This window comes from Oxyura jamaicensis, chromosome 11 (genome assembly GCF_011077185.1).
Source record: "Oxyura jamaicensis isolate SHBP4307 breed ruddy duck chromosome 11, BPBGC_Ojam_1.0, whole genome shotgun sequence".
In the NCBI taxonomy this organism is placed as follows: Eukaryota; Metazoa; Chordata; class Aves; order Anseriformes; family Anatidae; genus Oxyura; species Oxyura jamaicensis.
In genome coordinates, this window is record NC_048903.1 from 15,120,932 (window position 1) to 15,148,224 (window position 27,293).

General features: G+C 37.3%; 1 protein-coding gene across 2 annotated transcripts in view; it reads left to right on the forward strand.

The window, feature by feature from the left end:
- WWOX (WW domain containing oxidoreductase) overlaps window positions 1-27,293 on the forward strand; it is a 506,706-nt gene that overhangs the window by 349,461 nt on the left and 129,952 nt on the right. The window contains exon 9 of one of the 2 annotated variants that reach the window (XM_035336414.1): window positions 14,032-14,076. The exons of the other annotated variant lie outside the window; for it this stretch is intronic. Coding sequence (XP_035192305.1) covers window positions 14,032-14,061 — 30 coding nt within the window. The 3' untranslated portion in view covers window positions 14,062-14,076. Of the gene's footprint in view, window positions 1-14,031; window positions 14,077-27,293 lie in introns of those variants that run through there. 2 annotated transcript variants of the gene reach the window in all.

Here is a 27,293-nt window from a genome sequence, read left to right on the forward strand (position 1 = left end):
CATTTCCTTCTTAAAATTTTATTCCCAAAGGAAGTAGGCTGCCTATTTGTACAATATAAATATGTGTTGTGTTTTCTTCTTAGGCACTGTAGCTGAGGTACGTAAAACTGTATAGTTTAAATCACAGAAGGAGACATTTATAATTCTTGTTCATTTTGTACACAAATCCATGTGATGCCATTAGATATGCAGCGCAGCCTGTTATACAGTGGTGAATGGAGATCAAGCACTTCTGTTTACCTATGAAATTGCCTATTAAAATTACAATAACCACCATAAAAATGACTTTTTTATGTCTCTCCTCTGAGAGGAAGTTTCAATTTACTGGTTCATGTGAAAATATCTTGCAAGTAATTGTAAATATTTTAGGTAGATTTACTCTGATATTACTTGACGTGTCAAATTCATTGAAAAAAAAAGATCCAGTGAAATGTTAAAGAGACACAATCAAGTTGAAATCTATTCAATTATTTAAAAAGGGGGGAGAAGTCATTTAATATTCTGTACCTGTATAGAGTTCTCCCTTACAAATAGTTATGCAAATCCAGATTTGAAAGTTGAATGTTCCCTTTCACTTCTATTTAAAGAAAAAAACAAAAACTGTAGAATCATGAAAATGGTGGAATAGGTGGTGGAGAAGAATTATCAGTAGACAAAGGACCTTGTCTTTGGATGGTTTTAATAAATTCAATATTTGAGAATGTAGTCTAAGGCAGTCCTAAATTAATCAAAATAAAAGCCTATCAGTGAGGAAGAATGTGGTTTCCTTTTCTAGGAGGGTTCCCATAACCAATCATTGATATAACTCAAAATTTTCCAACAGGACAGCCTGGAAGAGACCTAAGGTTAAATTTTAACCACTATTACAGTATTTCTGCTCAAAGGTAACTTTATGATACTAATCACAAAAGGATAAATTTGCCTAGCATGTACCAGAAAATACATAGCCTGTAAAGCAGGTGCCCTACAAGCAGGCCATAATGGAAACGAGCCACAATCAAAGCCAGGCAAAGCAAGCACAGTTGCTCACTTGAGGGCCATCTGCTGACCTAATGCCAGACAAGATGCAGATGAATCCCCCACAGAATCACAGAATCACAGAACAGTCTAGGTTGGAAGAGACCTCCAAGATCACCGAGTCCAACCTCTGACCTAACACTAACAAGTCCTCCACTAAACCATATCCCTAAGCTCTACATCTAAACGTCTTTTAAAGACCTCCAGGGATGGTGACTCAACCACTTCCCTGGGCAGCCTATTCCAGTGACTAACAACCCGTTCAGTAAAGAAGTTCTTCCTAATATCCAACCTAAACCTCCCCTGGCGCAACTTTAACCCATTCCCCCCACATTAGTTTTAAGTACTTTCAGGGTTGTCACATCTTTTTGCTGTTTTTGTGGTAGCTAGAAAGGAAGCAGAAACCAAAGATGGAGGCTGGACTGGACTACTGAAAGAGGTATGGGACATATAGTTGTGTTTTGGGGATCTTGCTCTCTCGAAAAAAAACTTGTGTGGTCTGTTTAGTTCTTTTTCTGTTTGCTTTGGGCTATCTCTGAAGATAGAAGTGGGCACGAGCTCGTGTCCTTTCTGAAAAAGATGTTTAAGAGCCTGAATGTGGTAGCTTTGTTTTGTCTTCTTCTGAAGATAACCTCCTCCAGCTCTGTGTCACCAAAGCAAGCCATCTTTCTTTTATAGAATGTAATTAGTCAAGGTACAAGCTAGGAGTCAATTTTGCTAGGAACTGAAACTTTCCTGGCTTGGTGAGGTTCACTCACTGGGTAAAGGGTAAGTGAAGAGGAACATCTACACCTCAAAGTACAGAAAATCTTGTTGCACCATATGATGTGTAATTTTTCTACCAGGCCAGATGCATGAAAGTCAGTAGTGCTTGTGGGTGCTCCTGGATGTTTCTCTTGACCTAGTGGTCAAGCTTTTTCTTTTGTTTTTCTGAAATTGGATAATTTCAGAAATACCCTCATGCTTTGAGTGCTGTTTATTTACCTCCTGAAGGCCAAGATGGTGTCTCTTTTCCAAGCTGAATAAATGGCCATTGTTTGGTGCCTTCTTTAAGGGTATGGGTACATGTGAGCAGTGGTGAGAAAAGGGCATGTACTGCCACTAAAAGCTGCATGGATAAAATTCAGGTCCTGTTTTGTACAGCAGCCTCCCAGAGATGTGTGCTCACTGTTCAGCTGTTAAGATTGTTATTAAACTTTATGGACCATAAACCCCATGGAAACAAGGAAAGTGAACAGCTATGCTATTACAATAGTGTCAAAACAGGAGACATATTTCATAGCTTCAAAACTGTAAGCCTGCCTACATGCTGCATCTCAGCTCTCATGGGCTGCCTCAAACTATGGCATTTATTTAATCTCTAAATTAAATGCAATATTGCTAATACATAAAGCCTGGAAAAATATGTTCCTTTTAGTTTAAAGTTCAGGTTCATAAATCTAGCTTTGCAGACTGCTTTCTGAAACAGGAGTTGATTTTTTTAAATATTTGTCAGACATCCATCATCTCTTAATATTTCCTGTCATGGGAATCTACTTAATTCCAAACTAAATCCATCTTGATTTCCACTAAATGCCCCGACTCGCTCAGTACAACAACAGAGTCCTGATTAGGGGAGACAGACAAACAAGGGGATGAAAACATATTTGACACACAGTTGTGGGGGTGGGAGAAGGGAAAGCTGAGATGCTAAATACAGCCTGGCTCAACAGGGGTATGTATTTACTTTCAAATATATTTATTTTGAGAGAGGAACTGTCAAGCTCTGTGAGTGTGTTTAACGTGTTAGCAGTCCTGTCTCTTGTATGTATATATCTGCCTTTCATTGTCCTCCTGCAAATTGCTTTTGACTGGGCCAAGTTACAGCAGTTTAAATATCATCTTCTTCACAGGAAAAGTAATTTCTAACAATAATGCTTTTAAAAAATAACTTATTTCCCAATATTCTAAACATTGGGAAGCATGTATATATGCAGAGGTTTTTTTACCCACCTTAGGGGGGAAATAAAATCACCATTCTCTCTTCTCAGATAATTAGCTCTGTCCTTTTTAATATTTTAATTTTCAAGGTGTGTGAAAGTATTGTTTGGCTCATCATTCTTGGCCTAAAAAGTGAGGCTCTATTTAATTTTATTAAAGGGTAAATTCCCCCCCCCCCTTTTTTTTTCTGCATTAAAGAAAGACTGAAGCAGCAAAGTGGGGCTGCTGTCACAAAACAGTGAAAATAAAGGTTTTATAACCAAAACTCTGTCCTGGGAAACATGTCCTGTACTGGATACCATCTTATCATGTGCATTGCTGGTTTCTCTGTGATTTGTGGGTTACTGCTATTCTGAAGAGTGGTTTCAAATGAAGTTTGCAAAATAATGACTAAACTTTATAAGAATGGAAATTTAATATTTCTTCTTTCCCTTCTTATAATGATGATTAATAGAAAGACAGCTTAACTATGACCTGTCCCTCCTCCTACGCACACTTTTTTCCTACACACTGCTAATGATTATTGCTGTAATTGTTTGGTGCTGTTGCTCATAGGAAAGGAATGTATTTTGTGTTTCTTCTGAGTGTATAAAACTGATACTCATACAATTCTCCTATCTCAGTTGATTAATTGCCACTGAATTAGGGAACGTGCTGTGAAGGATTTTTAACTCGTTATTTTCTATTCACATTGCGAATGCGTGTTAATACTGGTGATATGCCTGTGCTATTCTGGTTTGTTGCACTTCATGTGTGGACCTTTGAGTAAGGTTTAAAATTTATACATAGAGTAAATTTTAAGTTATAAACTTACAGTTCTGAAGATTTTTTTTTTCAGTGTGACTGGGAGGTCATATTTTCCAAGCATCTTGCTAAATGTACATCATTGATAGTGTTACTGTAAATTGACCTTCAGTACAATGCTTGTTGACAGTGACATTATTTATTTGAATTTATTGGAAAGTACTATTTAAAGAATGCTAATAATATCTAGTGAGTCCTGGTGAGAGAACTGTTTGTAAACGTGCCAGGAGGAAACTAATGTGGAAAACATTTGAAACCAGTTCCCTAGGAAAATCAGAGAGGAAAATAAACTGAGTGATGCGTCCATATAGATAGATATACATAGATATTTCTTTAACTAAGCCCGCAACTCGGTAAAAATACAGCAGTCTTCAGGTCAAGGAGAGTTCCTATGCTAGAAAGACCTGTGTTCTTCCCAAAGTGTTTCTATTATTCCTTATTAAGTATCATGTTACTATATTTTATAGGTACTTTTCTAACAAGATATTATTTACATAGTCATTTTGGATGGTAAGACTAAGATGCACAGAACGCAGTTCCCCGAAAGTGAATTTATTTTTAATGTGCCATCTGTTGCTGCAATACAATACAAAGATAAATAGTTGAAAAAGAGAGAGAATTGACAAGAAAGAGAAATGGGTTTTGATTTGCCCTTTCATCACACACATAAAACAACATAAGCTCAATCAATGCACAGAAATGAAAGCTAATACATAATAGTGGTTGGTCCTGATTTTTCCCCACCTATTGTTTGAAGTCCTAATTAAGAAAGAGGAGATCCAAGTTAACACAGCACTTTCTGCCTACCCAGGCTCATTCGCACCATGTCAGGCTCAGGATAACAGGTTCTTTGAGGCTGATAACGTTCCTGTCCTGATGAAGGTGAACTGAGGCTCATGTGCCTGGAAAATAGAGAACCAACGTGAGCAAATAAAAGGCCGTGCCAGGAAGTTTTAATCAGCCCTTTTTATGCAAGGGGTTTTGATGGATAGTTTGAGACTCCTTATAGTGGGGGATCTCTTCAGTAATGTCTTGCTTTTAGGAGCTTGTTAGACAGCTTAAAGCTGTGATTAATATTTAGCAAAATGATATATGAGGAGGCTTGAAAGCTGAGGTTATTTACTATGTATAATTAGCTAAGGTTATTATTTATAAAAGACACTTTGTGGATTCCAGACGTAAGTAACAAAGCTCAGAAAGAGGGTTTTATTAGTTGTAAAGTTCAGTTAGTATCAAAAAGGCATTCTGTAAAGCCTATTATTCAAATGTTTGAAAAGAAATATTGGATGAAATTATAAGCATAAAGCCTTTCTTCTTCAGGGACACATGCTTCTATAAAGATTTTCTGGTGAGATAAGTTTGTCTATTCCTCCACTTCCCCCCTTACGTTTAAAATTAACTACATTTCAGAGGAATCTGTGTGTAGACTCTCAAAGCTTAAAGGAACACCAGGGTAAGGAAATGAATATTGTTAGCTCACTGAAATAAATTCTACCTGACGCTTTAAGGTGACTTTGCTTGCTTCAACAGAAAGATATTAAAGAAAGAAATTCCTTCTTTACCACTATAGGAAATATCCCTTGATTATTAGGAGCCAAAGTATAAATTTGAAGAAAAAAATAAGTTTAAAAAATCTGCTGCTCTACCCAGGTTGCTGAAGTGCCATGTTGAAGAGATGGGAAAAATGACCTAAGTAGAGCATTTTCTATGTGTACATGTCCTCTCATAAATTCTTATTTCCTAGGGTCAAATGACAAGAGTCCTAGATACCTAGAATCTGATATGTCTGGAGGCCTCCTCTCAGAGAGCTTGTCACCTCCAGACAGGTGGGAACTTCATAAATAACTCATGATGGGGATAGGGTTTTTCTAGTGTTTTTTAAGCAAAATATTGTGATGCAAGCTAGGGGTAAATGTGGAGGCAGTTATTTTGTTATGCTTAGTGTCATAAAAAAAATAGCAAAGTTGTTATTTTGCCTGATATGAAAGGATTCAGCATAGTTACCATCCCAGGTAGCTCCCTTTGGGTATCAGATGCATCAAGTAAATTTTATTTAGCCTTGAAAAATTATTTGCAATTTTCCTTGGAGCACTCCTTTTCACTTAATGCATACCAGCCATATTTCAAGAATTCAGCAAATCTGCTAGAACTGTAAATGAAAAGATATGATGAAAGCCTTGGTTATGACTGGGGCTCTGTCCCACTAATCATTGTGAGTTCTCCTTCAAAAATTAGTTGTTCTAGGAAGGAAATTAAGGAGATGATGTCTGTCTTGCTTTCTTTTAGCTTTGTTACATCTGTAAATCCTTCTGTGCTGATCATGATAGTAATTCCAAAGAGCACTTTCTGACTTCTTTACTGAAATACATGTGGGAATAATGGAGTTTTGTTGTGTCTGATCTCAGGTTGGCTTTATTATGCAAAACCAGTGAGCAGTTTCTAGCGCTCAGAGAAATCCTAGTGGAATGTATTAACAAAAGCATGTACAATTACTCTTTTCTGACTTTCAAACCATGCTAGCATTGTCCTCAGTTACAGTGAACATGTTTTACTTTTGTTTCATGTTGTTGTTGCTATATAATTGTAGAGAAAATAGTTTTTCTTCATACCTGCTCTCAATCTCATTCATATTCTCCTCCTCATTCCCCCTTCCTTCTCTTTTTCCTCTTTTGTTTTCATCCAGATTTCTATATCTGATTAGCAATCACTACAGCTTGACAAATAGGCCACATTTCCAGCCAAATTTTGTGCTTATCTCCACTTAACTTTTTTTTAGTGTTCCCTCTTTTTTTTTTTTTTTTTTTTTTTTTTTTTTTTTCCAGAGGATCGCTTACCGTGCAGACCTGGGTTTTAAAGATGAGGCTCTGTGTGGTAGTGCTTTTGCTCTAAGGAGACTTGGAAGGCAAATCTGATAAAGGAAGAATAAACCTCTGTTCTGAACTTGCTGGAAGCAACATAGTTGTCAGCAGTGTTAGCAATATTTAGTGTGTATTCAGTTCTGTAAAGCATCTCTTCGAACTTATACTATCCCTTTAGCAAAATCCAGTACCACACAAATCTGTTAAATATTTTTATCTTAATCATTCCTTGTAGCTGTGTCTCAGAACCATGAGCAGTGTACCCAAATTCTCATGTGCTGCTTCTGTGTTCAACCTTTCTTATCAATGCTACACTGCCAGTAAGAGTTAATGTTTTTAGCAGCTGCACTATTTCTACTTACAAAGCAAAGTTTTGCTGATACCTTAGTGACAACTCTGGTGGTGTAGGTGTTGAGCTCCCATCCTACCATGCCACACATGCTTCATCTCAACATTTCTGAGACTTTCTGAGAGTATGGCCTCCAGATTTGTGGAGGTCTTTGAGAGCCTGGTGTGGAAGACATGTCACCAACACCTGAACACTGGTCCTATTATGCTGTTGCTCCCATTGTGTGATAATATGAATGTGCCCCAGCTGACGGTAGTATGGGGTGAGTAGCATCTGAGGTGGCATGCACAGAGCTGCCCATCAGCTTCCAGCTGGGGCTGGTGGAGATGTAGCTACTCATTAACTGCAGAGGTGTTGCAACTCTGTATAAATGCCAAAGCAATGCTTTGCTACCAGAAAGTGTTACACCTGGGAAGCCAGTGCTGTTGTGGCTTAGTAGCACGGTGTCACTCAGTTCTTAGGTTTATTTCTCTGTATTTAGCTGCACAGCAGCCCTCTCCTTGGACCATGAAGGTTAGAAACTTGATTATTCCTGACCTGACAGATGTCACTAGGAGCTGAAACCTGAACACAGAAGTAAAGCAGAAAAATATCTTTCCAGCTTATTTTGTGTCTAATTAACAATTAGATTATTGTAGTTTAGCACAGTGAAGAATGTGCCTGACTCTATGGCTTATTATGCATATTGGTACATGCTGCTGAAGCCTCTTCTATAATCCTGACAAACTAAGACTTCACACTTCCTTAAAGTGTGGCAGTGCGTGGTGGGATGCCAGCATATATATTTTCCACTTTGCTTGCTTTGTTATTAGGCTACGGTTAAGCTTGATTAATTGTCTGTGTCTGAGATTTTATATATGTTTCCTTTTTTTTTTTTTTTTTTTAGCTTCAGTAAAACAGTAAAAGTGTATTTTGCTATTGCTGTTGAAGAGGAATGTCTCTGCTCACTAAGTAATTACAATGGTATTGAAATGAAAAAGCTGTAAATACATTAGCAGATAAGGGGCCTAAACACTGGGGACACAAATTATCGTAGATCCAGGTGTGTTATTTTAGTTATCCTATATATTTTAGCATCTTAGATACTGGATTTGGCACAGCTCAGTCAGCTTGAGGAGGAGACTGGGAAGTGGTGGCCCTTCAGGAAAAGAGACGCAGATTCTGCAGGACTGGTACAGCATGGTTTATTTGCACCGCCCAACTCCAGGGGTATTTTCTTCCTATCCTGCTTTTAAAAACAAAAGTAACCATCCAAAAAAAAGAAAAACAAAACAACAACAAAAAAGAAAAAACAAAAACAAAAACAAACAAACCAAAAAAAAAAAAAAAAAACACAAAACAACAACAAAATCTAACAACCTTACAGTACCTGAACACAGCCCTGGGTGTAAATGATGCTGTGTTGCTTCCCCTTGCTCACAGGACTGTGTCCTGCTACTTTCTTTGCCAACACAGAACTTGGACTCTTGTAAATGTTTTGAATTTGAGCCAGGGAGAAATTATTTTTTTCTTCTTTCCCTAGCTTGTTTTTGTTTTAAAATCCTTTGAAAGTACAGTTTCAGACTGGGACATTGACATGCTCTTAGCTGTGCCACTATGACTGTCGGAGGGACTGCTACAAGAAGAGCATTTTGTTTTGTTTTCTTGAAGAGCTGAAAAATTTAAGAGCAGGAGGAGAAGGAGGAGGGAAAAGGGAGGATGAACATAAATGTTTGAGACATAAATTATGGCAGCCGCAGGGCTGTGATGACTTTTGTGTCCAATTTCCAAGCAGGTTTCTATGGTCCTGCCCTTTGTGAGTTGTGTGCCTTCAAGTGTAGTTCCCTTTACAGCACAATATCGGTACCTTTCACCACCTTTCACACTGAGCCTGCACTGAGTGCGTGGGGAATATACATTGGTGCATGTGTTTTCCTGGCTATTGCAAGGCCTATGCTTCAGACTACTTTTCATGCAAGTCCTAGTTTTAAGAGATCAGGGGGATGTGCTTAAAATGGAGTCACTAGTCAGACTTGGATGAAATAATGTAATGACGGTAGGTATGTGCATTCCAGTTTGTTTTACACTAAAGCTCCAGTCAGGAACTGAAAAGAGAATGCTTATCACTCTGGCCTCTGGTGTTATACAGTATATGTGCCTACAAATGCATTTTTGTCCTCTGCATACACAGATTTACATAAAATATTCTTTGTATTTGTGTTTCATTAAACCCAGAAGTTTAATAGCAATGTCTCTGGACCTCTGCTTCTGCCTGCCATTTCCTTCTGCCTTCAAAATCTTCTTGCTTTGAAGTAAATAACGGATTTTGCTGCAGATGTCTTAGTGCTATAGAGAGCTGTTAAAGTAATTGTACCTACTTCCAAAATGTATGAAAAATGAGAAATCCTGAGAAAAGGTTTTGACATCTTCTGAAGAGATAATAACAGTGTAGGCTAACAGGGAGAAAGCTGTACACTTTACTTCCAGTTTGATCATTTACTTTATACCTGTGCATTACTGTTTCTTTAATGTTCACATATAAAATTCAGTTAAATGTTGTTCCTAAGAGCTGCAGGCAAGCTTCTCTGAAAATACCAAGATAATGAACTTGAACCTGAGCTTTCTCCATCAAAGAAATCATTATAGACAATGTGTTTTAGCTTTTGGCTTTATTCAGTTTAAATTCACATTTTCTTTTCCATGAGAAGAAGAAAGTGCATCTTTAAGAGGAGGTGTTTGTTAAATCAATATATACCTGTTGGTATTGCTAGGAATTGCCTTTCTGCTTTCAAATTGCTGTACAAAATGCCTGAGTAGGCATAACGTCAAGAATGGAAATAATCAAAGTGTATTTAAGACTCACTTAAAAAAATCCATTTAAAAAGTAGGAATGTGTTTTTCAGGCATTTTAGGACCATAAATTGAAACACAAGTATTTAAATTATTTTTCAAAGCAATTCAAAACTGTAGTGTATTTGCATAGCCATTGAGTGAACTTTTTTTTCCTCAGCATTTAAGTTTTCTAGCAGTTCTGCATTTTAGGAGACTCCAGTGCCCCATAAAAAGCAAATACTCAAATTTTCAGTTTCTAGGTACTGAATATTTTCCCTTCTGCTGGCTTTGTTTTTGTAACTGTGATTTCTCTCCCTTTTTCTTTTCAAAATAAAGTGAGAAACTAAAGAAATGAATGGAAGATTTTTGGAAAAGGCCATTAAACAAGCTCTCTAAAATTTGGTAGATAGTCAAACATTAAAATAAATATACTGCCAGTGTTAGGAGGTGAGCTGGGGCCCAAGCAGCTTGGCTACACAGAGCCTACATTTTGCTAGCAAAACTTAACTAAAGTAATGCCAGCTAACTTCATTAGCAGGAGTATTCAGAAGGTAAATATCTCCAGGAAGAATAATGAAACTACTTCAAACTCTACCAGTAAATAACTACAGGGGGCTCTCAGAGGCCATTTACAAGTGCCGAGGCTCCAAGTTTGGTGTTTCCTGTGGGGAAATTTCCTAAAGATTTTTTATTATTATTTTATTATTTTTTATTATATTATTATTGCTCCAGAATCATGAAGTATCCTGCAATTGCTGATCTTCCTAAAAGAACATATTGAAGCTGTAGGCTAAGTGTGATTGATGTAAAAGATCACAAGTGGCTTTGTGGGGCGGGGGGGAGACGGGGGAGGGGGACAGTGGAAGAGAGCTTTAAAACTGAAGTTTTATATATTTAGACTTGGATGCACTTGTGGTGTGTTTTTGTTCTGTTTATTAAGTTCAGAATAAATACAATGAACCCATCAAGAGCCACAGAGCCTGCTGTCAAGTATTAAAAATGATGGAACAAAAAGGCAGCGCTACTAACTCATCTCGTACATCCCGGGGTGCCTAACGCTGCATTCACCTCCTGCAGAACACCCCAGGGAAACCTTCTGCTGCCGCCTCAGACAGAGTCTGGTCCTAGGCTGCTCAGCAGACAAAAGCGACATTTGTGGCCGTTCTAGCAAAACGGGATCACAAAAGGCAGGCAAACACCCTTGGTTTTCAAAACTAAGCCAGTTTCTACTCTCCCATGGTCTATTAATGCTCCAAGCGATTAATGTCACCTCTATGTTGTTTGTATTGATTCTCAGCTTGCTCATTCTCTCATGTCTTGTTCGGTGCCAAGTTTCAGGCTAGCCTTTCATCGTCTTGACTCGGTCAAAAAGGAGACAGAACGTTTACCAGAGCACAGTAATTTGGACAATGGGGAGTTGTTAGTAGTGATAAACTACTGTCCTGTGCTATGCACCTCTTATCCTCACCACTTCTCCTTGGGGACATAAACATGTTGGTAGATATCTATCATGACTGCTTATTAAGAGGAAATCTGATCGTGAACATCGAATCAGTCTTAAAGGCGTGCAATGTGTGTCAGTCAGAAGCACCAAGGTGGTATTTGGATCGAAGTCTACTCGGACTGGGATACAGGGAGGCTAGGAGCCTTGTCCCATCAGAACTTGAAACAGCGTGCAAAGGGGAAGGCCTGACCTTGGCCTGTAGCTCACAATGGCAGTTGATTCCTGAGGAAATGAGGTACGCAGATCTCCATTAGTGTCCATAGGCACCAGAAGAAGCAATAAAATCCTTTCCAGACATCTCAAATGCTGTTAGTTTGACTCCGGTTCATTAAAAGAGGGAAGGGAAAAAAAAGGACAAAAACATGATTCCTCAAGAATGGGTAGTTTTGACACAACAATCTGTGAAGGTTGTTTTTTTGTTGTTGTTTTTAAGGCAATCAAGTTTTAAAAAACTACGCATTCAATTGACCATGGTATTTATATGTTTCAGTAAAGCCAAAGAATGTATATTTTAATTAATCTACAGTCATAGTATTATATTAAAAGCATTTGTTGATGCATTTTTTCAGTTTCAGGAGCTGTATTACACAAATGTTAATGTTCGATCTGTGCTTGTGGTGCTCCAGCAAACATCAGATTCATTTCTGTACAGCTCTACTTAGAGAAACAGAGTTCAAAAGTGATTTTTAATGGTTCTCTAAATACAGTATTCCTATTTCATATTGCACACATGGCTGCAGCTCTCCAGAAAAAGACAAATGCCTGCACTCCACACCCTGCCACCCCCCCCCCCCCCCAAGAGGCAGTATAAGATAGGAACAGTTTTGCCTAGAGTTTGCTATAGGATGGCCTTCTACAGTTTATTGTCTGTCTTAGTGCAAAGAAGCCATCTCTGCTCTCAAAATTAATAGCTCTTTGTATCCTCTCATATCCATTCTTTTAGCAGTACTACTTTTGTAGCCTTTTGTAACTCTTCTGTGTTTTAGAGATCCACTCCTACAATCTGTAGCCTCTGGTGTTATATAAAACCTCACGACTAATGAGTTTTGGGTTTTTCCTTTGCTTCCAAGAGTAGTAGGATTCTAAAAGGATGAAGAGCAAATAGAAAAGCCAGCAATCATGGATATGATGAGTTGCATTGGTAAGGCAATACAGCCTTATTTCATTTCCAGAAGCATTCAGAATATCATCTAGCAAATGTTTGCAATGAAACTTTCAGTCTCTGATAAAATCTTACCTCTTCAGAGACATGTGTTTTTGTTTTTTGTATTTCATTGGTATAATTAGCCCTACACAGTTAGAGCTGCACACATCATGGGAGATTCTCTTCCCCAAATGTGCAAGAACTGTAGATTTTTTTTTTTTCATTTTTATGACCAAGTTTTGGTCCCAACCTTGTATCCCTGGAAATAAATATATGTTTCAAGGGGTGGTGTTTCTTTGCTGTTACTCTTGAGGCAGTCCGGTATTTGCGGTATACCTTCATGCTGTGTGCAGACATACACCACACACACCTATATATGACCTCTGATGTTTGTTTATCCTGATTTATGAGATTGCATGCATACTATGGGGAAGAAAAATAAATATGCAAAGTGCCAGTAGACTTTTAATGGAGTTACCCAGTATTTCTTCACGGAATCTGACCTTGAAATTGCTTTTCGTGCACAAGTCAAAGTATGTAAATTAAGATCTCAGAGTGACAGTTCAAAACATGTATATGTTTTGTAAAGTTCTTGCCAAAGCCATGGAAATTTCATGTTTTACAAAGGCCATTTATCAGACTCCAAAACTGTGGGTAGTAAGTGGAGTGTAGAAAAATGTCATTGCTCAGAAGCTCAGAGGGAAATTTGTTCAAAGCACTAAATTTCACTTCAGTAGGGTAAGAAGTCTGCCAAAATTTACTCATGAAATCTGTGAACACGCTGCCAGTTTAGTATAGAGCTTCCAGCTCCTAACAAAAGCAAAGCCCAGGCTGCTATCTAAAACTATTTGATATATGTCTAATTTTCTTTAATGACACTTGCTTTTCTACTGTTCCGTGACAGAGATTGCAAAGATGAGTAGGACAACCAACTTTTCAGAAATGAAATGAGAAACTTGTGGTGCCTCCAGCTCCTCTTTCTTGAATAGTAATAATAGCAAACCTCTTAAATATTTCTGTTGGCTGTATTTACGTGTCAAATTCTCCCAGAGACATTTCATCTCATCTTCTGCCTTCTCATTTCCCTGTTCTCCCATTCTCCAAGCATTGCTTCTAATGGTTTTCAGTCTCAGCTCAAGCCCCTTCCATAACATTGAGGATAGTATTTTCTGTCTACCCTTTGCCGTTAATTGAAACATAAAAAAATCAGTACGATGAATTTCAGTTACGTTTATGATTAGTCCCTGACTACAGCAACCGTTGCATAAAAAAAAAAAAAAAAAAAAAAAAAAAAAAAAAAACTCTTCTGGAGGCGTTCTTGCAGATAGATAAACAAGCAGATATACTGGGCTGGTGAACAGATGAATAGGAAATAGCTGGATTCCCAATGATAAATCTATGGCAGGATGAAGAGAAAATGCAGGCAAAACATTTGGTTATGTGCTCATACAGAGGATTAGGCACACATTATAATTAATGCCACTAGAAGTAAAAGGACATAAGGGATGTAGTGTGTGTTGATTATTTTTTCTTTCTGTTTATACTAGTTTCCTCTCCTTTGCAGCTGTATGGCACTGCCAACGAAAGCCCCTGAGACCGAGCTTTAGCCGCTGCTCCTCTATAACTGCATCATTACCTCACTCCAAACAAAGTCCTTTTTTTTGTCAATAGAGGATGAAAATGTTATTGGATTCAGGAGCTCATAGTAGCCCTGTATGCAGCTAGGGATGAGGAAGATAGATTTATGAAATGGACCATTTCAAATGGCATTATCTTCCCACAGTGAGGTACACCTTTCATAAATCATGGGAGAGCACTTGGAAAATAAAGCATTTGTTATTCCTGCCATAGATTGTATTTGCATCCTCCACAATATGATCTTGGGGGGGGGGTGGGGTGTCCTCTGCTTGCATTTGTTCTTCCCTAGTAATTAGGGATTAGGGCTTTCTGTGTTACGATTACAGGAGAACTCAGAACAAAATTTTGGAAAAAGTCTTTACAATATGATTTTTTAACTTAACTTTGTTTAGCTGGGGGTGGGATGTATGCTGAGTCTCAGTTTTCTAGTTGAGTTATGAAGCCTGTTATTTCTTACACATGTCCAATATTGCAGGGCATTCTCTGCCTCATTATGTAGCAAGAGGTCAACTGGGAAGAGGAGTTCAAGTATAGACAATTTTTTTATATATTTTGAGGCTGGTGAGTTGGTGCTATTTTATGGGTATGTTTGCTTTTTAAACTCAAAGATCCTATTTTTACCACATTAATAAAGCTGTCTCTGCCTTTTGAACTCACCAACATGTGTATATTGTGCTAAGGTTCTTTCTGTGTTGTCAGTATTTTTTGTGTATTTTCACAACCCAATATTGCAATAATTTTACCAGCGAGCCTGATGCCACTTGGGATAAATGCAGGTCGCTATTAAACCTACAACTAGTTTGATGTGAAAAGTCAACATTTATTACATGGTGGTATCTGTGTGGATACTTTAAGATCATCTGTTTGCTCTGGAGAGGAAACTTCTGGGAATGTTATGAGCTAGCAACTTGTCATTATCTGTAATGAGCCAAAGAGAAAGGCCTTGATTTTTGGAAATGTATTTTGACCAGATTTGATAGAAGTAAAAGTGCTGGTAGTGAAGCAAAATTGCCTGTGTTTAAGACTAGGAAAAAAAAAAAAAAAAAAAAAAAAAAAAAAAAAAAGGTATCAATGGAATATTGAAGTGTATGTTAAATTCACAGCATTATCTAGAAATATATAGAATAATTTATAGTTAGAAAAGCCCAGAACTCAAAGGTTCAGATAGGTCAGACTTCATGCTTGTCTGTACTAGGTTAATTCTGCCTCCCTGTGCATCTGCATTAAAATTCATTTATTCTCTTTCACCTTTCCATACTTTTATACCCTGCTAAAAGTGTGCCGATTTCAAAACAAAGGGTGGAACCACAGCAAGGCAGGAGGATGATGTTTCCTACACTTTGATGCTTGACTTATCTAGCTGGCTTTTTGTTTTGTTTGTTTGACAAATAAATAAGGGGAAGGAATGGGTGGCTTGTGTTTTTAATGTATTTCTTTCATATGTAGTTCATGTTAAAATTACAGAAGAGTGGTATTATTTTATTAATTTGTAATTCAGAGAAGATCAAGTGAGATATACTCTCCTTATAGATATTACCATTCTCTTCTCTCTTAGATGAGCTTACAAAAGCTGTTATTAAGGCAAGTACATAGATGAGAGAAGCCTATCCCTGCCAATGTGAAGCTCAGAGCTTCCTCTGCAGTGGAAACTGAGGGAGCAAGTCAAGGTCAAACTCACTATTTATTCCTGAAATTTCTGCAGACACTGTTATTTAGATGTAATGAGCCCTGCTTGGATCCGGTTTGGAAAGATATGAAAGCTCTGAACTTTTAAGTTTGGAGGCTCCAGTTACACACGTAGGTATCTGAATCCTGAATCTGAAGGCTTGGCATTTGAGATGTTGATTTTCCACGGGGTTTCGGAGAACTTGTCCCTGTGATAGTGAAAATGTCTTTTGCTGAGGCCTGAGAAACTGCTGCTGGGAGTATAAGCTTACCTGCTGGTGGGTGCTGCTCCAGTGGGGCTTGGGGCACTGCTCCTGTGTTTACTTAGCACAGAAATATGCCAGGAGGGAAAGAGAATGCATTTTATCTGCCATGCAAAAATGTGTATTAAAGCTGTAAGTGGCATACAGTCCACCAACATGCCACATCGTATTTGTTCCTGAGTAAACAGGAGATCATTGTGGCTGAAAAAACACGCTCTGTCCCATAGCATGGGGGAAGCTCGTACCAGGATTGTGCTGAGTACAGACAGCAGCAGCTTCTTGTGGGAAATGAAGGAATCTGTTTTCTGTAAATTCCTTAAAAGGCTTGATATATAGTAATATTGGGTATGTCATTATGGTAGAAGAATTGCTTTCGGACCCAAGCTGAGGTATTGAGCAATAGTATACATAATGGATAAAAATGGTTCTCTTGGATAGGGAGAGACAGGTATTGTCACCCCTGTTTCGAGGTTGATATAGTATATTTGTCCTCCTCCTCCATCCATTCTGAGGGCAAAACATTTAGAGTTTGTCTCCACACTAGTATCAGGCTTTGAATATTTTTACACTGTAGAGAGATAAGGAATTTCCAATGTTGAGATAAGGAATTTCCAATGCACTGTTCTAGCTCAGCACCTCAATGAATGGCAGATAGTAATTTTATTTGTGTTAGTGTTTGGGTATCTTCATTTTTGTCTTAATGCTTCAGTGTTTTAAGTTGTTAAATAAAGCTAGGTTTCATAAGGAACTGTTTTAATAGAATTGTCAGGTAGCTGCAATGGCTCTGATTTAAATGAGTAAGCAACACCTATGGGCAAATGATCTTACCGCATACAGAAATTAATTACAATTCAAGACTGATGAACTTTTATGAGCTAGTTAATTTTTAAAAGATGCTGTGCGTGGTTTATTGAAATTAAAAGAAAGTGACAGCTTTCTGCCCCTACCCTCATAAAATTATGTCCTGCATATAATATTAACCTAATTTAGTTCAAAGACACTGGATCTCTTCTCTAACACTTCATCATGTAAAGGCCAATTGAAGGTTTCAGTACAGGTAAACAGAAAAGCTTCTTTCTAGCCATCCACGTTGTGTTGGCTTATATCAGTTCTGAAGCTCTAAGATCCTGCTCTGTCCTTTGTCCTTGATTGCCCTCAAAATCATTTTTTAAACAAAGTGCAGTTTAAATTCAGCATCAGGTTACAAAATACCCATTTATAGAGTGTTATGAATGAATATTGATTATAAAACAGTACACCATATACCACAGGATTGCAGATATTTTTATGGTGTGCATCTTTTCCTGGTGAAAAGATTTCATGGGCCACTGCCCTCCCTAATTATGACTGCAGGACACAGCTCACTTCCCATTCAAGATGGGACCACATTGTCTTTCATTTGTATTCAGCATACCATTCTTGTGGCAAAATAAAGTAACAGCTTATGGGAGAAGGTAATACTATCATGGCATTTAGGTTGGTACTGTCCCAAGAATCTGGCTTTGGGTTACTTCTCATATTTAAGTCAATTGTAAGACACAAGTTACTTTGAGCAATGCCAAGCAGAGCTCAAAATACCATCTTCAATTTACTTCTTTTAATACTACTGTTACAAGTCTTCCTTACCTCCAATGACCTTCACAAATCCACAGACCATAGCTTTTCCAACCTCTGTTTTATGGTCAAAATTTTGTAGGAACCTCTTTTTTTTTTTTTTTTGGTTCTGAAGTGGCATTTCTTTGCCATGATACTTGCCAGTACTGCCAGTAGATACTTGCCATGTAGAATGACACTTGCCAGTAGAATTCCAAGCCATTTGGATTTGTGAAACCTGACATACCAAGACAGTGGCTGTGTGGTGGCTGGTGAGCAATGCCAGTGCTACACCTCAGCCAGTGCAGACTGACAATAGCTCTGCTTCAGGAGGGAGTCTTTCTGTGGTGCCAAACCCCAGTAACTTCTAATCACTTTTTACTACTAACCTTTAAAATACAAGGAGCAAATTAGCCTTCTCTTAAAAAAATGGGGAAAAAAAAAGTCCAGTGAAATATGCAACCAAATGAGTTTGATAAATATTGTATTTTCTCAAGCAACTTAGATTTTTACTCTTGGCTTGTGCCTGAAGCAATAAAGACAGAAGCATTGTCATTAGCTTCAAAACTTTAGAAGAAGTAAGAGAGAGGAAAAAGTCTCCTGGCTGCATTTATTACTTCCCCTATAGCTAAATTTCTGCATCTATTGTAGGGCAGGTGCGCTGAGGATTTTGAGCATCTGCCCATTTGAGTGGAAAGGTGTTCCCTCTTCTTTTGAAAAGTCCTGTTGAGAAAATGTTGAGTACAGCTGGATGTTTTCATGAGGAATTTTAATTTTCATGCTTTGATACAGAAATTTCAAGTTTCCTGGGCGAATTAGTTGCTAATGAATTTCTAAAATGTACTGCCAGTGCCATGGGAGAATATAGTCTGTGCTAAGACCAGAAAACACAGGCTGTAATCAGATAACCCGTTCTCATAATAGAGTCAGTGGATAATATTTGCATTGCTCAGTATAGTAATTGGTCTACCCCATATCCTACAGTCCTTGTCACTATAAAGAATAATGTTGTACCCATAAACTACTAATAACAGTTTTTACTTCCTCTGTATTTTAAAGTGAAAGCCTAATTTCAGATCTACAAGTGCAAACTATGTAAAAAGTATCCTAAAATAATGTGTTAGGCTGCTTTCACAGTCATTTCAGGGCATTGTTCTCTGGCAAAGTTCAGGTTGATTTACCTTGCAGTGGATATATAATTATGTCATTGACAAAACACTAGCAATTAAATAATTTTTTTCTTAGGTTACTGTTTTGTGACCAAGGACAAGCTACAAGAAGTCAAAGGAAAGAACGCAGTCTGATGTTTTTCAGAACGTGGCAGGGGAAATGTGTAGTTACTTAAATACTCAGATCTTGTGGCTTTCGGTTAGGTGGTTTCACTTTTTAAAAAAAAAAAAAAAAAATCTCATTCTCAGTCAGTTATTGTCTTCCTGTTTGTTTTTGATCAGTGTGTATACACAGCATTTTTTCTGGGATAGACAATTTCATTTGAGTTTAAATGAGCATCTATGTGTAAACATATGTGCTTTTTGTTCTACAGCTATATTGCAAATGCTTATTTAAATGAATGATACAGTGCTTGTGTGCACTTCACCAGCCTTTCAGGCTGGAACCTGCATCTGTGGTGCTATTTTTATTAATATCTACGCTCTTATGACAGAATTGTTTTTTTTTCATTATCATGCTTTTTATTTTGTCTATATGTTTACCAGTCGATGCCTCCCACTAACTTGTGAACTCATAGGCTAGTTTCAACCAAATCTATCTGAAGTCTCAAGACACCTCAGTTCCTCCCAAATTACAGAAAGCTGGCAGGTATGCAGAAGACACAGGCTCAAATTAGTGCTGTTGCTGCAGGAAAGGTAGGAAGAATCCAGCTTTTACATCTGCTGAGTAGCTCATGGTTGCCAGTTGTTGTGTGTGCCCTGGCCAGGTGGATGGCAGAGGCATAGCTCCAGGCTGGCCTCAGCAAGTGCTACCTCCTGCCCTGCTGCCAGGGCACCACATCAGTAAGGAGCACAGAGGAGCTGAGGGCACTGGGGAGGTGACTCTACAGGGGCTCCAAGGAACGATGGAGTTATACTGGTGATCAGTTAGGTGATCTGGGAAGGACTGGGCGCACTGCAGGTGGGATTGAGGATGTGGGGAGGGTAGCAAGGTGCTTTGGGCTGGGCAGGCAACCACCTTGATTACAAGGAGTGACTGTGAGGGACGCAAAACACAAATTTGTTCTGATAATGAGTATGTTCATATTCTAGTTTAGCCTAATTACTGCTTTTGACTCAGCTCAACGCATAATGTTACATGTCATGCTGGCCTACTTTTAATTTCACAGCTGAACACATTTCTATTGTTCTAATCCCACTTTCCAAGCCCAGTTTTACTCCGTCTGGAGGACGTGCAAGGTGTTCGACTCTGACCTGCAGTACTAATAGTAATATCTTTGGATCACCCTTCGGGGAATATCAGTAGAACCACACAGACCAAATCTTTCCCCCCAGGTGCTGACTATGTCAGTTTTCAATAAAACATTGCCTCTGCCAGGGTGAGGACTGGTGTTCTGGGGCTGCTCCTGATTGTAAGATCCCATTCAGCAAGATGATGCTGTAGGCCAGCTGATCTGGTGAATGCATTAATAAAAAGAGTTGTAGCTAAGAATGTGAGAAACAGATGAAGGTGTGGTAACTAATTTTGTAAGGGGAGACATATTTTAAATGACCTAGCATTGAGTCTTCCTGAAACTGTCTGATTCAAGATAATACCCTCTTCTGCTTGATACTAGACAACATGCCTTTCTTCTTTTTTTTTTTTTTTTTTTTTTTTTTCCAAATCTTACATGATGCTGAGCTGGTTCTCAGTTTTCTAGTCTTCTAGTAAGAAAAATAAAACAGTTTAATAAAAACACTGCAGAATTTGTTAGTTTCTTTTCCAGTCTATTTATCTTGTGATTGCTAATGGTTTTATCTAAAAACATGTTTCTAGGTATACAAGAGTTTGTGGCATATGGCAACCTAACAAAATATTTTCTTTCAATGTGGTTTATTTTTTTTTGTGAATCACAACGTAAGGTGGTGTTCTCTCCAAAAATGGTTATCAATATTTTACAAATCACATTTTAACATTTTTTGCTTCATTATTGCCAATGGCAATACTTCCCCCCCTTTGTAAAAACATAATTTAGGAAAATTTTTGTGTTTAAAAAGGAGTTTACTTTAGAGTATGGATAGGTATAACAAAGTTTGCATGCATGGTCTACCATTGGCAGCTGTAGGTCAAAATTTTAATTGGGACATGGTAACCCTTCTCAGCTAGACATGTGCTCATTAACTAAGGACTATTTTAAATGTGCTCCAGAGGCTTGTGCTGCAACTGCTGTGCTGCCTGGTGAAACGATGATGCCCTTTCCAAAAGTCTGTTGCTCTGTCTTCAGAATTGCCTAATGTCATATGTAGTTCATGATCTGGGAGCTGGAACATGTAACCCTTGTGGATGTGGAATTGGTAGGTAGAAGTGTTGTGCTGTGTTTAACTTTACTGCATTTCATTATATACATCCGTTGGTGACATAGGTCCAAAAAATGATAGTAGTAATTCAGCTACTTTGCTGATTTTTGGTGTTTATTCATTGTCCTAGGAACAACGAAGTTAAGAATTTAATACACTGGTTATGTTGTACCTTGAAAGAAACACAGAAAGATTTTCATATTTAATTGCTATGGCCAGTTTCTGTAATTAAAAAAAAAAAAAAAAAAAAAAAAAAAAAGTCTTAACATTTTTTTAATTTTATGCTATTAACTTCATTGAGAAGAATACACGAAAATACACGTGCACAAATATCATCTGTATAATCGGCATCATATATGGAAGGTTAATGAAAACTATATGATTGGATTTATTGAATGGGACTCTAACATTTTTTGAAATTTACTCTTTAGTATGTTGAGAAATGTGGCATTGTAGATTTGAATTTAGAAAGAACATAAGACAGATACTTAACAAGAAGTAAATAGAAATGGTAGGAGCATGTGCTTTTCAAGGTCTATATAAATATAGACAGAATGTCTTTATATGTTATAATTGTTAGGTAGTAGCTGTAAGACTTATGATGTCCTTAACAATTCATGACCTAGAGTTAGTTGTTTATAAACTAAATGTTAGTTTCAGAGAATACCTGTTCTGCTTTTTTACCACTGGTGCATTTTTAGTGAATATATTATAACATAACATGAATACAATATGGCAATATCTGCTAAGAAGTCATTTTTTACTAGTAATGATCTTAAAGTAACTTTTAAAACACTATTTTTTTTCTCAGTTTCATAGTTGGTGAACCTTGGTTGTAGTTTTTGACAGACATTAGCCTGTTGGCAGTATGGGGGCAACTACTTATAATTGTGGTTTTCATATCTTGAATTTATTTCCCCCGAAGCGCTTGCATCTTGAATGTATTGTTCACATTGATGCACTGCAAACCTTTGAATTTATAAAGGCTTTTGTCTGAGAAGTGTTTTGAAGGTAAATATTTCCCCGGTTTGTAAATATTTCCTGATACTTTGATTTTTGGAGCATATGGCTTAAGTTGTAAGAGCTGCAGAGATGGGTAGGTTTCTGCTCGTGTCCTGACCGATGGACTGAGCCTGTGCCCATTCCCAGCACTGGGGAGGACATTCTTCTACGGCCAGTCAACTGGCCTCTGGGGTCACTCCTCACGTGCTGAGTGGGAGCAGCGTTATGGGGATTCTGAAGAAAATGAAAATTCAGGCATATGAATACTTATAGTGAGAGGGAAGGTCTCTCAAATATATGCACTTAAATATGTAGAAGGATATAACTGCAACAGGACTTTGACAACACAACCTTGGAGAAAACTGATAGTAATGGATTTTGTTTGTTTGTCTCCAGATACATTGACCATGCAATTTAGAAAGAGCAAAGATGCCTCTAGTGAGGTCACAGGGAAAAATAGTCTTGCCATGTGCAAAGACTGGCAGCAAGCCTGAACTACAATATCATACTTGTTTGCTCTGAACCTGCCATTTTGCAGAGACCATGAGTTTGTTTGTAGAGAAAAGAGATGTTACAGCTCATGGTGATGGAAAGTGGTATTTTTTTTGTGGGCCCAGATGCTGCATACCTTTAATCTTGTATCTTTGTTCTTGTGAAGCCTCTGTAATTCATAACTCAATCACATTATTCAAGAATGTTCTCTCTCCCTAAAAGCTTAAGTCAAGAGATTCTCAAAAAGCTGCTTGACTTCTCTATGTGAATGTGTAGCTCATAAAAGGAGTTTATTTTACAACTTCTTTAGTAATATACACCAGAAAATTAATTATAATTCACTTAATGTTATTCTGTACCCTGTCACATATGGGTATATCATTTTAGTAATTTGGTAAAATTTCATGGTGAGGAAAGTGACCGTTGCTTCCACCTTTGATATTGTTCTATGGTTCCAGTGGTTTATTGCCACTGTACAAACAGTTCTCAAATGTCTGTCTTCAGTTTTATTTGCCGCATTTGCTCAGTCTTTTTAAGACTGAGACTAGCTGACTGAATGTTCAACCACAGTTGCTTTTTGAGGTTTTGATTCCCATTGAAATGGACCTTTTAATGTCATCTTTAATTTAATCAGGTAATGTCATCAAAATAACATTTACTCTATTACTGCAAATTCACTGCATTATTAGCTAGTGTAGCTAGACAAAAAAGATGGTATGAACCCCCATGGAAATATATGCTTCCAGTAAAAATGGACACAGTTCACAGAAGCTCAATATTTAATTTGCAGTTTCAAAGCACCCTCTATGGAAAGATTTTATGATTCTGAAATAATTTAAAACACATTTTGATAGAACCTGTAGCACCCACCAACTTACTCTGATTTTCTAACTTATCATTCCTTTACATAGTTTTAAAGTAGTTGAACAATACATTTAACTCAGTTGCAGAAATAGACTTTTAAGCCTACTGTCCTTTAAATGAGTGGGATTTGAGACTTGTGTGAATATTTGTTTCTGAGCACTGACAGTTGATTCACTTTAGATTCTAGAACAAATGGCATTATAATTTTTTTTTTATTATTATTAAAGGGAAGTTTACACAAAGCTTGCTGGGTTGTAACATATTTGAGATATGTCTTTGAGCTCTGCTGACAGCATGAACTTCTATCATTGCCAGTATTCAGTCTTGTTTATTCTCATCAAGGCCTTACGATTTTTTTCCCGTTTAAAATATGAATTATCCTCTTTAAAAATTCCATTAATGATGCAGAAATGTTTTGTATAGGATCCTTTCTGTTACTCCTGACGAGGAGTAATCTCTGGTATCTCAAAGGATTCCTGAACTGAGATGGGACTCTCCTGAATTTACTGGCAATTAGCAAAACCGGTGCACATAGAAGGCAGCAGCAGATCACTGTTGCTTATGAAGGAAGAAAAAATTTTTCAGGTACTCATTCAGCCACTGGGGATGTTCAAGGCTTCCTCATGTTATCATATGCTTGTACAATTTTGTTGTTTAGTTTTAGTTTGCTCTGGAATACTACTAGAAATGTAAAATAGCAGCAGCAGCTACAACAACAGCAAACAAAAATTTTTAAATCCATCTGCAAAAGAAGACTGTCAATATCTTCTGAAACTATGTCATAGGTTTTCATCCCATTTCTTACTGTTTGCGAAAGTATCTGAATGGTGAAACTTCATAGTATTTGATCAGTACTCTTCCTTTATTTTTGTTTATAATTGCCTTCATAAGTTAGTATTTTGTTGTTTGCTTGTTTGTTTTTAATTCCTGATTTCTTCTCATCCTTTGAAATACTGAATCCTGAAAATAAGCTTACTATCTTTTGCTCTCTAACCCCTTATCAAAGAATTGGACATCATAGGGGTGTCTTCAGGGTTGTGATGATCTGTGGTATTTATCTCTTGATGACTCTACAAATGCTTTTAAGCTTTTCTTTTTGAGCTCAGGGAAAGCATGGATTTATGACTGTTTTTAAGTGCCCCTGAAATATGAGACATAGAGTTTGGGAAGGAAGACCTTCTGTAATGAGAATAACCTTACTACCAGTCATGCAAATCTAGGTGTTGTCAGCTTGAGCGTTCAATAGTCTTGACTTCCTCACCTTTAAACACACAAACACACTCAAGAATTCTCTAATAACAAACACAGAAAACACAACAAAGCATTTCTCAGTTCAAAACCAACACTTGGAATTACACCAGGAAACAAATTAGCAAAGTCTCTGAGGTCCAGCTACTCAAATGTGCTGTATCAGAAATGCCACTTAGCAGTAATGCAACTGACATTTCCATGTGGTTTCTTAAGATAACCTGACATAAAGCATGTTATGGCAGCAACCCGTTATTAAGGTAAGCAATCATCATCTTAAGGAAAAAAAAAAAAAAGCACAAAAAGGAGCATTTTTTTCACCCAAACTGTTACAGTTAATGTGCTTATGCTGAGTTTAAAAATTGTCATGTTCTGTAATGTAATAAAATTGTTCTATCAGAAAACAACAGTCTACACAGACTCTGCCACATTGCTGCTGTGTTTTATTATTCCACAGGCAATTATGGTTATTAAACCAGAATCATTCACAGCTGAAATTTTCTCAGAACATAAAGCTCTCTCCACCTTTAAAGTTATGCACCTTTAAAGTGTTCTACCTGTCCTTATCTCAACCCATGAGTTTTTTTCCGTCATATTTTCTCCTCCTGTCCTTTTGAGGAGGGGGACTGAGAAAGCAATGTGGTGGAGCTGAGCTAGCCATCAGTGTGAATCCACTATGTATGAGGATATAAAACAGGGAGCAATTCTGCTCCTTGGAAAGTAGAACCATATAGCCATCTAGTAAGTCCCATAACAAACGCTGTCAAGTAGGAGATGCTTTCCTGCAAAATAAACCAAAGATTATATACAATGAGATGAACTTAATCACAACAGTGAGCCAGTATGAAAGCCAGTATGAAATTAAGTTTTACATCAAGAAAAAGAATATCTATATGTTCTTTGGTGCCCAGCAGCAATTATGGGTCCCTCAGCAGTACAGAAACTATTATTTTCCATGTTCAAACCAAGACAGCTTTAGTGAATTTTCTGCACATTTTGACATCCCAGGATGCACTAAAGCTAAAAGGAACCAAACAGTATTCATATAACATTTTGTCCAAATTTCTGCTTTAAATGTACTTATTAAGAAATTTGTATTGCACTTTCATTAAAATCATTTTAAAAAGTCAGTAGCCCAGATTAGTACACAAGTAACATTTTCTTCCTTCCCTTTCTCTTGCTTGTCTTTTTTTAATGTTATTACTTTGAGTGAAAATTAAATTTTCTGATTTCCTCTGAGTGTTGGGGAACTTCACCCTGTTACTCTTGTTACCAAACTAGAAAATTGCAAAAATCCCAACTTAGTTTCAGTATAGTCCTGTTACCATCAAACAATCCATTGGACAAGTCATACACATCAAGATGTGTTGATAGCTGTTGGGTTTGTTGACTTTGGGTCTGTGTGGCTAAATGTTCTTTACATATCCTTTTATATATTGTATTTTGGTGTTCGTGAAGTTTTTCACATGCTTATTGATTGATAGTTCTGTTCTCTAGTGGGAGAAAGTAGTCTGTTTTTACTAACACCATTTGCCAGAAAAAAAAATGGGTTTATTTTAAGTGTTTATTTAGGAAAGTTCATAAAGTTTACTCTCTCTCTGCAGCATGTAAATGCTGTGAGTGGATGCCTTACGTTTCTTTGTTCTATTTGCAGAATCCAAATACAAGAAAAAAATGCACACCATACATAGTATTTGGGTGTTTTATCAAGTACGTATTTGCTTTTCTGGCATATTTAATAACTTGAAATTATATGATACAGTGTAATGAAACCCATATTCTATAATGTGTGAAACCCGTAATGTAATCCATTTAATCTTTTCAGCTATAATGTTTTAGTTTATCAGAAATAAAACTGGGGAAAACTGGATGTTTGTAACAAGTAGCATTTGCCTTTTAATGCATGAGTACAAATACACCAGAAAATGTTTGAAGCAGCTTGTGCAAAGGGAAAAAAATAATCCCTGAGAGGATCCAAGCCATTTTGCTGTCCATCCTTGAGTAAGATGAGTTGCTTCTGTATTTGATTATTATTTCTCTTTTCCAAATAAATATGAACTGCTTCTAAATAGGATGATGATAGCAGTTGGTCTCTCAAGCAGAAATTATTTTCAAGCTGACAAGTATACTGAGCACAATATAACTACATGTATTTCAGGAAAACATTGTGCACGTCTGTTTAAGGATTCATTAACATGGTATGGATTAAACCCATTGAAGATGGCACAGATTGTTTCATTTTATTACATTCAATTGGATTGGATGTGTGCCATTTGCAAAGAGGAATATTACCACAAAAAAAAAGAAGTCTGGCACATTTGTCACATAATATTCCCTTATTGAGAATGAACTGTTTCCCAACATCAAAAGGTAAAAATCTGTTTTCCCCTCACCCTCTGCCATATTAACTGCAAGAAAATATGACTGCATATGTCTCGTTATCAAGTATTTGAGCAACACATTTACTGTGCCCGAAGTCGTCTCGTTTAGTCTAATAGGAAGACCTTTGTATCCTTCATGATGCCAGGATTCAAGTTCATCAACCTGCTGACACG